At 40.3% G+C, this 13,017-nt stretch overlaps 2 protein-coding genes across 4 annotated transcripts; both read right to left on the bottom strand.

The window, feature by feature from the left end:
* Window positions 1-309: 309 nt before the first annotated feature.
* LOC135261036 (zinc finger protein 181-like) lies at window positions 310-7,649 on the bottom strand. 2 transcript variants are annotated; one of them, XM_064346883.1, is made up of 4 exons: window positions 7,204-7,649; window positions 6,876-6,988; window positions 3,937-4,048; window positions 310-3,080 (listed from the first exon to the last, which is right to left on the bottom strand). In XM_064346883.1, exons 1-4 carry the CDS (start codon window positions 7,448-7,450, stop codon window positions 2,095-2,097), a joined length of 1,458 nt encoding a protein of 485 aa, XP_064202953.1. In that variant the 5' UTR covers window positions 7,451-7,649; the 3' UTR covers window positions 310-2,094. The 2 variants fall into 2 exon arrangements, with proteins under 2 accessions (XP_064202953.1, XP_064202952.1); XM_064346882.1 differs by lacking the exons at window positions 6,876-6,988; window positions 7,204-7,649 and adding an exon at window positions 4,795-6,390.
* A 1,212-nt stretch (window positions 7,650-8,861) lies between these two features.
* Window positions 8,862-12,951, bottom strand: LOC135261033 (zinc finger protein 853-like). 2 transcript variants are annotated; one of them, XM_064346880.1, is made up of 4 exons: window positions 12,408-12,951; window positions 11,771-11,850; window positions 10,994-11,105; window positions 8,862-10,498 (listed from the first exon to the last, which is right to left on the bottom strand). In XM_064346880.1, exons 1-4 carry the CDS (start codon window positions 12,694-12,696, stop codon window positions 9,471-9,473), a joined length of 1,509 nt encoding a protein of 502 aa, XP_064202950.1. In that variant the 5' UTR covers window positions 12,697-12,951; the 3' UTR covers window positions 8,862-9,470. The 2 variants fall into 2 exon arrangements, with proteins under 2 accessions (XP_064202950.1, XP_064202949.1); XM_064346879.1 differs by having other exon boundaries at window positions 11,771-11,880; window positions 12,408-12,947.
* Window positions 12,952-13,017: the final 66 nt, after the last annotated feature.

Raw genomic sequence — 13,017 nt, 5'->3', positions numbered from 1 at the left:
GTTTTGGTCATTAAGAATAGCATATGTATGCTATTTAATGCTGTATACATGGTATTGACTTATAATGAATAAGGAAATTACAGGAGGGAAGGGATTGTAAATCATTGCAATTACAAAAAACAGTGAAACCCTAGCCTGGCCAAATGACAACCGTGCTCATCGACAACACAATGAGAACCTCTCATGGTTTGTAACCAAATTGCAACTGCTGTGGTTCTTGCTCCAGGGCTTGTAGCAGGGACATTAAAGAAATGTCCCTCGTTCTTGTAGCAGGGACATTAAAGAAAGCCTCCCTGGATGACACAGTCATGAAATGTAATGCCGCAGTGTTAACAGCTTTATTGCAGAGCTCTTTGTATAGATTAGGGGCAATGGATTGAAATTGAAATAGGACATTTAAAGAATGGATATTTCAAGTTTATTGCAATGTTTTTCTGTAGGGAAATGTCAAGCCCCATGCAAAATGGGGGCAATGGGAAGGAGGGCATGTTTTTCCTTCTTGTAGAAAATAATGCATCCCTCCACTCAAACACACACATACACTGTATAAATGTTAACCATCATAAATACTGACATCCAGAGGCTATGAAATAATATATACAATTATGAAAAGAACATTTAAATGATTCAGTTGGTCATGCTATGCAATCGTTTTAATATCAGCTTTCTTTCAACCATGCATTTTTCTTCCCTTTGGCACAACAGGTCCCCCAGTGACCTCAGTGTCCTTTGAAGTCTACATTGTATGTTTGAGGCAAAATACATATCTAACATTAGTGTCAATCCTTAATTTTTCCATATTAAAAACCGCCATATTTCATACAATGCCATTTTTGTAGAAATATCGATGCAATGTGTTTGAATTCTGTATCTGCTCCTCTATATGCTATTTTCCACTAGTGATGTTGGGTCCAACAATTCCACCAAGTATTGAAATGCAAAAAAAAATGCACTCAAAAGAACTTGCATGCCGAATGCAAAAGAGCAAGTGTCCAAAACCTAAAAAGCGTCTTTAAAATTAGGTTTGATATGTTGCTCAATATTACCCTGTCAGATGACACTGTTGGTTGCCTGTGGGCAGTCTTCTTTCTCCAACATATGGTACAGCGTGATTATCTCCTAAGAAAACTAAGCACACAATGTGCACCTTGTAATAGCTTTGTTTTGAATGGAACTCCAGTTGAATGGAACTCCATTGTGGGAAAACTCTAGGAGTATGAAAGCTAACTTTTGCGAACACCAGTTACCGCAAATGTCGCAAGATCCACCAAAACTAAGGACAGACAATTTGAACTACTGCATTATTTAATGTCCATATGTATGCAATTTGTAAGATTTATGGTCATTAGCTATTCAAAACCTATTCGGACGTCAATAAGTACACGTGAATCTCACTCCATTATAAATATCTGAAAATGGCCTGATCAAAATTATGTTTAAAGGGACTTGTTCATCACTGCAGGGTTCCTACACATTTCAAATTTGTAGACTTTCCAGAGTGCTTGACTAACATGTTGGTGTTAGTGGCAGGAACAGCATGCAATACCAAGTTCATTAAAAGAATATAAATAAAAAAACAAATGTTTATCCACCAAGTTCTGTTGGATAATATTCAGACTATTGTCCCAATTTTGTTGACACAAACTTCAACAAAACGAGCACAATACAAAATTGATAGAATGACACTATTAGATTATTGAAATTAGGACCTTTTTTCAGCAACTTCACTGGTCACCTTGTGGACACAGACTGTGCCAATAACACCCTAAAAACCTCTGCAGCACCACTGATGTGTAATATGCACCCTAATAACAGAGATTAATATGCAGAGAGGATCTGTATTCTCTGTGGCATGGCCATAAGCACCATGCAGGTCCTCATAATTAGTACACAATTTCTTTATTTTTGTACTGGAATGGTCTGCTTGAAGAAATCCTTTAGGATGAAAATGTCCAGAGCAAGCACGTGGTTGAAAATAAAGAAATTACAGCTTGTCAACTCCGAATCAAGCGCACCTAAATGGTCTCGGTGAAACTTGACCATTACAGGATATCGAGACTGCTGAGCAAACTCGTTCCTCGCAGTTCCAAAAGGTTACAATTGTTCTTCAGCGTGAACAGTCACGTGTCTCTTGAGATGACTAGAAGAAAGGAAGGTCTTCCCGCACTGGGCACAGATGTACTGCCTGTGTCCCGTGTGGACGTTCTGGTGTACTTTGAGCGACCCAGACTGGGCAAAGCGTTTGCCGCAGTGCGTGCACCCGTACTTCCTCTCGCCCGTGTGGACGCTCTGGTGCCTCTTCAGGTTGCTGGAATCGGCGAAGCGCTTCCCGCACTGTGCGCAACTGAATGGCTTTTCTCCGGTGTGAACCCTCAGGTGCGTTTTAAGGTTTTTCAGGCAAGCTAGGCTCTTCCCGCAATACGTACAGATGAACAGCTTTCTCCTCGTCGTGCCGACTCGGTAAGGGGCCTTCATGCTTTTGGATTTGGTGAAGCGGTCATCGCAAGGGGCCCATCTGTTCACATCTGGGCCCCTGGGTTTGGGACCCGTGTCCTCTGGCGCAGCCATTTGGGCCTGGGGCGGAAACGGCACGTTGGCCAGCTGCAGCCGCTCCCGCCGCCGGTCCTGTCTGTAGCGCCTGTGCTGTGTGTGGACCGCTTCAGACGCTGCCATCTTGTTCCACGTGGGAAGCGTCTTGCCGTTCCCTGCAGAGAGGATGGGCTGTAAATCCGAGCTACCTGGAAAGCTTGCGGAGTCCGGCGGAGTCGCGTAAGAGCACGCTGCACTCGCGGTCTCTTTTTCAGCAAACCCCCGCGTGTAGAAAGTGTCCAGTTGGCCCGCTCTCTTGTACATGACGTGCTCGTCCAAAATGTCCTGCCTCCCTGCTGTGTGTTCAGAGCCTGCATCCAGGAGGTTTATAGTCTCATTATCTGGTTCTGCCTTGAGAACAGTGTCCAGTGTGCCATCTTCCCAAACACTGTGTCTGGTGCTGTGCTGCTCAGTGAGCTCCTCTGTGTCTATTGTAGGTTCAGTCTGTGGTTCTGCAATGAGAGCCCTTTCAACAGCTGGTTCCACAGGTCCTGCAGGGAAGATCACAATCAACATAAATATCTGCCAGTGAGATTGCATAATCCACTACAATGATATTCAGCCATTAAAATGTCTTCTTAATATTATGTTATTTGACCACTGTGTACACATGGACATCCAGTAACAGCATGGAGAACAAGTGCATTCAGTTAGAAATGCTTCTCTATTCACCTGAAACAGGAACGTGGGAGTACATGCCGGTTATTTAGTAATTAAGAGAAGCATTTCAAGTAGATGGCAGCAGCTTTGGCTTGACTGGACTAAGACAAGGAATCTATCGCTGAGAATTTACTGGACTAAAACACAGGAGTCCATCTCTGGGAGTCTATTGTGGAAGTACTGTGAGGTTGCTGCTATGTTGCTACAGTAGGGCTGCGTCATGCTTATAGCATTCCTTCTTATCTCTATGTCTGCACAGAGACATTCAGAGACCCTAAGGCCTGTAACATACTCTATGCAAGGAACTCAAAGGACACTTCTTACGTTCTCGCATAGCAAAATATGAAGTCCAAATTTTATAATGTGACACAAACGTGTGGTGAAGTTCCATGCGTTTCCATTTGAAGCAATAAATGCAAATACTGTTCAACAAACAACGACAAGCAAAGAAGTAATAATTTCCAATGTTAACTGCTTTGAAAAATCTAATTAGCTAAGGCTGCCACCTTGTGGATTAGCAGTATATATCCACAGACAGGGCTAGAAGAAGCCAGTAAATACATGTATGGTATGTAAGTAAAGTGCGTGTGTATGTCCTGAATCTGTGTTGGTGTTTGCATTCCATGCGTAGAGTATATACCAGGCCTAAAATAGTATTCTGCTGCACTTTATCCAATCATCACATACTCTCTTCACTGAGATGTAGTCCGCCCTGTGGATCACTGCTCTCCAACTCTTCTTCAAACTTCTCCTTTTTAATGGCAAGTGATTCAGGTCTTCTTTCCTCTTTGCTTGCACACTGTTACAAGGGAAACATGAATGTGACCAAGTTGCAGCATCACACACAAGCTTGATAAAAAATAATTACACCATTTTTTGAAGTTTTGTAATAAAATATTTATGTGGGTACCTATAATAGGTTTATAATATGGCAGGACAAACATACCAGCGTGCACACATGCATGCCCACCCACACACACACACTTCAGCAGGGTATTAATATTTAAGCTTTTTTTTATTTTTATGTTCTAGCTAATTACTACAGAAAAAAAAAACTAAATGAGCCATATCCTAGGGGGGCAAAACAACTCGTTCTAAAGAAGAACTATAATCTACTTCTTAGATACTTAACATTTTGCTTTAAGTGGCAATACTTGTTGCATTTATGACCAGGCTCTAACTAGCCTGACTCACAGGATACAGACTGTGGATATAAGCCTGCCATTGGCCGACTATTTCAGTCGGAATTCTCCTCCCCTTCCGCTATCTGTGTGTTACCGTTTTCAAAGTCCCCGTCGCTACGTGAAACAACAACAACCTCCGAGCTAGAAACCTACACGCTGAAAATTCCAAGTTTTGACGAAGATTTGGATCGTGCAATAAGGCAGGCCTGCTTGGTTCTTTCGGTGAATGGTTGTAAAGATAAATAGTCATACACCTTTGTCTAATCACCAATGATTAAATATTATGATACATAGATTTAGAATATCTATGTATCGAATCTGATTTTACTAGTTGCAGGACCACAACAACTTGTGAACGCACCTCGGAAAAGCCCAGACTCCGTCTCGCAAGACTCTCATGCCCGATGTTGATTCGTTTTCTGACACGGCCATCGTCAGTCGGAGTTGATTTGGCACATCTTTTAACTCTGGCAGCGGCATGCGCCAGTGACTTGACCAATGTACCAATCCGTTCCACTTCACACGAGCTTCTGTGATATCGGTTTAATAACGTTCTGCAAGAGCTACATACAGCTATTAAATCGTCTGTGGTTTTAACGAGTCCAGTGAGCTCCTCCAGAGCTAAAGTATAGGCAGGCTTCGCCTCTAGGGCACCGATGATCAAGTTATGTTTGTTTTTTTTATCAGTAAAAGTCGTATCACATAGTCGACATACGTCTTCTACTGTTTTATGTGGCGTTTTCTTTTGTGGGGATTTAGCCATTTTAATGCCAGGGCTCGCCTCTCCACGTGCAAATGTTCCACCAAAACAAGTTCTTCGTCTTCTCTGAGTTTAATGGGGGGTCACAGCCAACTACTTAGTGCAAGGGCACCGTCGCTGCATCCTGGGCTTGATTGGTTTAAAGAAATAAAAACAAGCCAGAGCGTTTCCTCCAAGTTTCCTCGCAAACAGCTTCCGGGCTAATTGTTTACCTAGCGTAGGGTGTTGTTTTAACGTGGTAATTTGTGTGTTTTAAACTACTGTTTTTAACTACAATGCAAGTCAAATGGAAACATTCATCGACACAGACACACACCAATCAATGATTAGCTTGTCAAAGCTATGTCAACATGTTACAAAAGATTAGGAGCTAAATGTGTCGCCTGATGCATTTCTAGTTAGCGTTGTAGCTATCAAATCTAGCGTTACATTCCCACCAGAAAGTTACTGCCGAGTCGAGCAGTCAGCTACTAGCTAACTTCACCTCACGCAAGTTTCATAGCAATCTAGATAGAGCTGGGGTCGCACCGTGAAAACTAGCTAAGTTAGCCAGCTATGAAACAATTTTTTTATCGATTGCAAACAAGAAAACAGCATCACTCAGCGGCAGGAAACGGGTAACGTTAGCGAAAAATCATCCTTACAAAACGTGGGGGGAACACATTTAAGCCTCGTTGCGTCCATATTCATGTTAAAACCCGGTTAAGTAACGAGAAATACAGCTGTCAAAAGCCGCTTTAAATCACATCGTACGGGTAACGTTATGAAGTAATCCACCATAGCGAGTCTAGCTAGTTAAACACATTCGTTCCCAAAACAAGCACTGTAGCTCGTCAGCAATCACACCTAGTTTTTCACAGACCTGTTAACGTTAGCTAGACTACGTTATTTGTTACAGCTAGCCAACTAGCTAGTCAACAAACTATCCTAAATATAAATGTTGAACTTAAATCGCCAGTCAGCTAGCGGTTAGACCACCAATTCCATCTCACCAGCTTGCGACCCACAAAGGCCCTTTCTTTTACCCATTAAAGAGAAGAAAAACCGTCCACCTATCAAAGGCTGACACTCAAATAAAAAGCTAATCGCGTTTCCGACAAACATAGGTTGAGAGCTAATGCGTTTATACATTAAAATTAAGCATATCCGCACTGGTTAACCAAAATATTTTAGCTGACTAGCTAACGTTAACTGACAAGCATGTAACATTCTACCTCTCCAATTTTGCTCGTCAGTTATCTGTGTAGCCAACTGTTAACCAAGCGGTTAGCAGCAACTCCCCAAATGCGACTGTTTCAAGTCCAAAAATATGACGGCCACTTGCTATAAGCAGATATTAGCCATGTGCTGTTTACCTGTGTCTGACGCCCCGGAAGTTTACAGCCGGGAGTTATGTGCCTACCTCACACAAAAAAGGAAAAATGGCGGCGCCCTACGTCAAGGCTGAATGATAATCGGTTCAGGCAGCCAGACCTTTCTCCAGCGCTGGCACAGCGCTGAAACGAAGTGTGGTCTGGCTATGCGAGACTAGGCTCTAACCGACAGCCAATGCAATGTCAGCATAGAGCACACGCCTATTAGACTATAGACACAAAACCATTACACATGACTGCTAAGTGTCCCACAATATGTATTTGTCATTGGGTATCGCCATTATCTCCAGTGTATCATTCAGAACCGACCTCGTCATGTTTTATAGTGTCTTCCACATCCACAATAGTGGGCTCCCCTTCTTTCCAAACACCGACGTCCAACGGATTGCCAACTCTCTCTTCGGGGGGGAACTCAGCATTCTCTGAAACAGGAGAGAGACAACGAATAGTTAGCTTGCGATCTGTCAAAACATATAGAAGTAACTTAATTTCGTGAAGGAAAATGATATCATACCAACGGATGACGGATGTTATCCAACATCCGTCATTTAAATTGAATGTAAATTGCAAACAATGTGTAATTTAAGGCAAAACAAACCATAGAAACGTACATGCATGTCAATAAGAAATTTCTTACCGCTTTCCGTTCCTATTATTTCATCGCGAATCCGAGCTCGTGGTTTCTCGGTACAACGCCGCGATATCCTCAGCTCCATCATTTGTAATTTCCTCTTTAGGGCTTCATTTTCTTTCTGCTTCCGTGATATTTCAAGGTGCAAAACAGCATAGCCATCATCTACAAGTTCGCAAATTTCTGCTACTGCCGCATTAGCTAATACCTCCATGATGGAGGCCAGTTGTGTTTGAAAAGAGACAGAATTCATCGTCTCAAATTAAATTCACTGGCTAGCCAGTTAGTTTCGCTAGCAACGCAATATTCTCTTTCAAGCTCTACTTGTTATGTTCTTACACTGCGATAATGCTACGTGCTGGAAAAAGATGTGAACTAACCACAGACCTGCGAAACTGGCAAACGCCTGAAAACACAACCTTAAGCATATTGTACTTCCGGGTCACACATTGTAGAAGGGTTTCCACCTTTCATAGCATATTTTTGAGAGCTGCCGTTCAGGGTAGCCAGATGAGCATAATGTCACATGTGACTATTTGGGCTTCTTTTCTTCCCTGGTTTCCAGAGTGGGAAAAAGTAGTCATTTTGGCATATTTCTGGGAGTTTCTTTCTATGTTCTGTTTCAATAAATGTTTCTTGCAATTGCATTGGCTTTGTTGGTCTGCACATATTGTGAATTAATGTGCTTTGAAAATTAAAAGAAGCACAAATAGAAAAAAGGTTTTAATTGTAATGTAGAATGATATTAATTTCACATCTTTAATTGGGAGAGTTTTTATGTGGTTTTATTTTCACTTTGGCACTCTCAGGTTTTTGGGTTTGTCGTTTGGCATAAAGCCATCCAGTAGATCCAGCAACCCTGTAGACAACATAAGTACCAAAAGTCTTCCAAAACTACAGCAAATTGTCCTTTCTGAATCTAGAGAGGTCATATTTTTTAATACAGTTCAGTAAGTCATGGACTTTTGTATGAACAGCCTCAGATATTTCTAAATCAGACTGTCAAGTGCATAAGATAGTCTATAGAGAACAAGACTACAAATAGCGAATTACCCATCAGCTCCCCCAGCCTTTACTATTAATCAGGGCAGGTGTGCATCATATGCAAGTTGTTGCTAAGTTTGTACTTGGAAAAATGAAAGAAAATTTTTTTTGTGTGTTGGTTTTTTTATTTGGACCATTTCTTCTCTACTTTTCAAGGATGTAGGATATCACAGATACTACAGACATATATTATTCACATGATTTTGCAGTGATAGAATAAATGGACATAGGTGACCACAATTTAAAGTATAAGTTCAAATGTAATGACCTGAACCATACTGTGCTGCCTGAGCGTATGTATTCTTTTTCCATTGCTGTCAGATGCAGAATGAAATTTGTAGTGTTTGAGGCATAATAATAATAATAATAATAATTGACATGCCACTGCTAACAAGCCTGCTGCTGGAGTAAGTAGCAAGATGCAGTATGTTATTAAACTATGCTATTATGTTAACATAATAACACAGTATGTTATTAAACATATACTAAGTATGTTATTTTACTAGGTAATTTGTTTTTATCCAAAGGTTCAAGGCATTTAAATGACAATGAATAACTTACAGTGAATATAAAACGTTTATAAAGTTTTTTAAACTGGCAATAACAACACTTGCCTGATGTTATAAGTTTCATGCAGTTCTTTGTTATATGATTATAAATGGATATACTCCTACTAAGCTTAGAATGCAACATGGATACATCATCAGTCTCAAACTTCACGTGACTTGTTGCTTTTATGATCTTCAGATGTATGCACACGTCTAACTGGCACTGAAATTTTGCAGACATATTAGCAACAATCTGCCAGGGTAAATTCCAATAACACAATTTCCTGTTTACTTTTTTGTTTTCAGATTTATACCAATAACATGTTTTACAGCCTTTTCAACACTTATATTTTACACCAGTAATTACAGTAGGGCTACTATACCAATAACCACGAAATGTCCAATTCAAATAGCTGAATTGAACACATAACCAATAGCAACTGGCCTGTATGAGCAGCTTTCTGCTTCCTGTTTACATTAACACAAGAATAACACAGATAGCACAATAGCACAAATCAAGTCACATACAACAAGGATGTCTTCTTTCATGATTGACACACTTTAGTAACAGACATCTAAATTAAAGTTGCTTGGTGTTATCCTTTATTTTGTTAAATCTCCTTCAAAACCACCCCATGCTATGTGTACTAAATCAAAAGTATCTGACTCTTTGTTTAGATTCTATCTTGAGCTCCACACAGACGGATGGTTTCTCTGTTGGTGTATTTTAAGGTTATGCTTCCCCGCAAATCTTTCCCCACAATGTATGCAAATGAACGGTCTCTCTCCTGTGTGAACACTTTTGTGTCTTATGAGATTGCTTGAGTCAGCAAACCGCTTCCCACACTGTGCACAGCTGAACGGCTTCTCTCCCGTATGAACAGTCTGATGTTTCTTAAGGTAGCTTGACTGAGCGAACCGCTTCCCGCAGTGCATGCAGCTGTACGGTTTTTCACCTGTGTGAACCCTCTGGTGCGTCTGAAGATATTTTGGGCAAGTAAAACTCTTTCCACAGTATCCACAAATGAATCGTTTCTCTCTGGAGCTAATTCTGTTATTACACTTAAGTCTGGAACCTGAGGTGAAACGTCTGTTCATTTGTGAGTTTGACTCAGTTCTACACTCTCTCACTGGCATCTGGAGTGCATTTTCTGGATGCAATTCTTCCCTCTGCCCATATTCCTTGTAATTCCTTTGTTGCGAGTGCACCAATCCTGGCACAGACTCTTTCGTCCATGCAGAATGCATCTCAGCATCCACTGTAAGGGGTTCAGAATCTATCAGTATTATATCTGGTTTCACATCAGGGCGCCCTACAGGCGACAACCTGTCCCCTACACCTTTAGCAGCGGTGGGACTGAGCTGCAGCTCCGGATGGATCGGGAGACTGTCTGAGCTGGTGTTTGGAGAATAAGAGCAAGCAGGCTCCTCGGTCTCAGTTTCAGAGTCCCCCCGTGTAAAGAAAGTGTCCAACTGACCAGGTCTCTCATACAAAGCATACCCATTTTCCAGGCTGTTCAGTCTCCCTTCTGTATCCTGGGGGTTTACAGACTCATGATCTGCTTCTGCCTTCAGAACAGTGTCCGGTCTGCTGTCTTCCCAAACACGCTGTCTGGTGCCTTGCTGCACAGTGGGTTCCTCTGTACCAATTACAGGTTCAGTCTGTGCATCCACATCGGAAGCCTTTTCACCCCCAGCCTCCACAGGTCCTGGAGGACAGATTAAAAACATATACAAGACATTATAAGAGCCTCTATAGTATGAGTTGCAGACAAAAAATACATGGGTTTCAAACATGCAAAGTCTGACAGCAAATTAATAAATGAAACTCCCACTTTGTCAACTCTTAACAATTAAATACATTTTTTAAATCTGGAATGCATACAAGATATAACAAATAATTAACTCTGGGATTATGAGTAATTAAAGCAATTTGTTAAAAAGCAGTTTAGGGCAATATTCATAACCATTTTAAAACAAGGCTGTCAAATGATTTAAGCGTCCAGTATCAAGATGAAAATAGACACAGATTAAAAACAAATTTAACAGTACAAGGCATCACAGCTGACGATGAAACAACCCAATTGAATTTCAACTCCATTGCTCCTCTGAATGAGTCAAAGTGGTTCGACTTGAGTCTGTTTGTGGACACGGTCTGGCAGGTCTCACATTTTTACAGTTTTGATATAACGGGCTTTACTTACTCTCCTCATTGAACTTCAGTCCTCCATGAGGGTCACTGGCTTGCACAACCTCATCCACTCCCTCCTTTTTGATAGTTTGTACTTCAGGCCTTTCCTCCTCTATGTCTGCAGACTACAAGTGGAATCATGTTCTTAAGCTGACTGGATTTAATATTCTCAATCACTTAATAAATACGAAAATATTTGCACTTTGCTAAGAAAAATGAATGTCAGTACTTGTTTTAAACAACCATATGAACTGATTTCTTTTTCTGACAATAACTACAATAAATTTTTAGTTTAAAATTATCTACATATCTTTAACTTTTAGACAAGGGTGAATTAGTGCTAACAACAGCATAGGAAATATGCTACAATAACTAATTACTTAATTATTTCACACATGAGGATCGATAAATTTGAAATATGTCAATATAATGCATATTAGGCAGGAATATAATGTAACAAATTTGGAATTCTGAGAAATGTGTAAAAAAATTAAAATTATCTGAAATGACCATCACAAAATGGTCATAACAGTATTTGTATGTCATTAATGTGCCATGTACAGTGTATATAACTATCTGGGTTTTCAATATATCATTTCAGTTTTAGTGTATGTTTTGGAGATCAACACCAAGTTCAGAATTAGATGTGGTTAGCAAAAAAATAAATAAATAAATAAATATATATATATATATATATATATATATATATATCCCCAGAAAAGAGATATGTTCATAATTAAGTACAGTATTTGGATCCTGTAGAACAATCTTTTCTGTTCCATAGACTAACCTTCTCACACGCAGCAGACCTAACGGAAGGCTCTTCATCATCCACAGTTGGTGGGTCCACATCTGCCCACAAACTGATGCCTGCCGGACAACCAATGGAGAAGTCTCTCACTTTACAAGGAAAACAGAGAAGGTGGGTAAGTAGATACCTATGCCAAGTAAACTATTCACATATATGCCAGTTGCACTCCCCTTTGTGGCTTTAACAGTACAAGTAAAACGGGCACGCACAATAAGTGATCGCAAGTGGTCAAAATTAGAACCCAAATTAATAGACATAGGCCTACGTAAATGTAAACTACAACTAAATATTCAAACAAATACAAAATAATATATCCTTTTATGTAATCCAAATTAAATAAATTGGGGGGAAAAAACAAACGCAAGTTCAATTAATTAATTTATTTTTGTTTCTGCAAAACATGTACGCATTCATTAAAAAAAAATCAGAACCAGTTTAGCTAATTATTTTATTTATTCTTGCCTAGTCTAATACCAATTTATTATTCACTTAATTTATATTTGATAAGTTTTAACTTCCATATAAACCGACCAATGATTGTAAGGATCATACAGAACAATATGCATCATGATCACAATTAATATGTTAGGTAACATTCATATAAACTTATACTCACCCCGAGCAGTCCCAGTAAATTCATCACAAAGCCGTACACCACTAGACAGCCTCTTTACATGGCTCTCGGCTGCTCGTCTTCTGTCCCAGGATCCTCGGGCAGCTCTCAGCTCCATCATTCGTAATTTCCTCTTCAGAGCCTCGTTTTCTTTTTGACTTCGAGAAATTTCCAAATGTAAAACCGCATAACCATCGTCCACAAGTTCACAAATTTCTGCTATGGCGGCTTTAGTTAATACCTCCATAATGGAGGTTAACTGAGCATGGAAAGCCACGTAATTCGACATCATAGCTAACTGACCAGTTCGCTTCGTATCGAAAAATATTTGCAGAGAACAGAAACTGCATCAGAATGCTCGGGCTGGCTTCACATCGGGTCCATGTAGCTAGCTGGCTATCGCGGAGTGCTAGAACTAACCAATTAAAACTAGGTAGCTAGTAAGTTACGTGAGCGGTATACAAACAAGCCACTGTAGTAGCTTCACCAATGGTGATTTCCTCGAATCAAGAATTTGCTTCCGGAATGACAAGGAAGCTAGGACAGATCGCTTGCTGCTGGATGGGGTACCCCATGAATTACCGTAAGTACTAGAAATAACCTCGGAGAAACT

Source organism: Anguilla rostrata, chromosome 8 (genome assembly GCF_018555375.3).
Source record: "Anguilla rostrata isolate EN2019 chromosome 8, ASM1855537v3, whole genome shotgun sequence".
Taxonomy (NCBI): Eukaryota; Metazoa; Chordata; class Actinopteri; order Anguilliformes; family Anguillidae; genus Anguilla; species Anguilla rostrata.
This window is presented reverse-complemented; position numbering and strand designations above follow the sequence as displayed.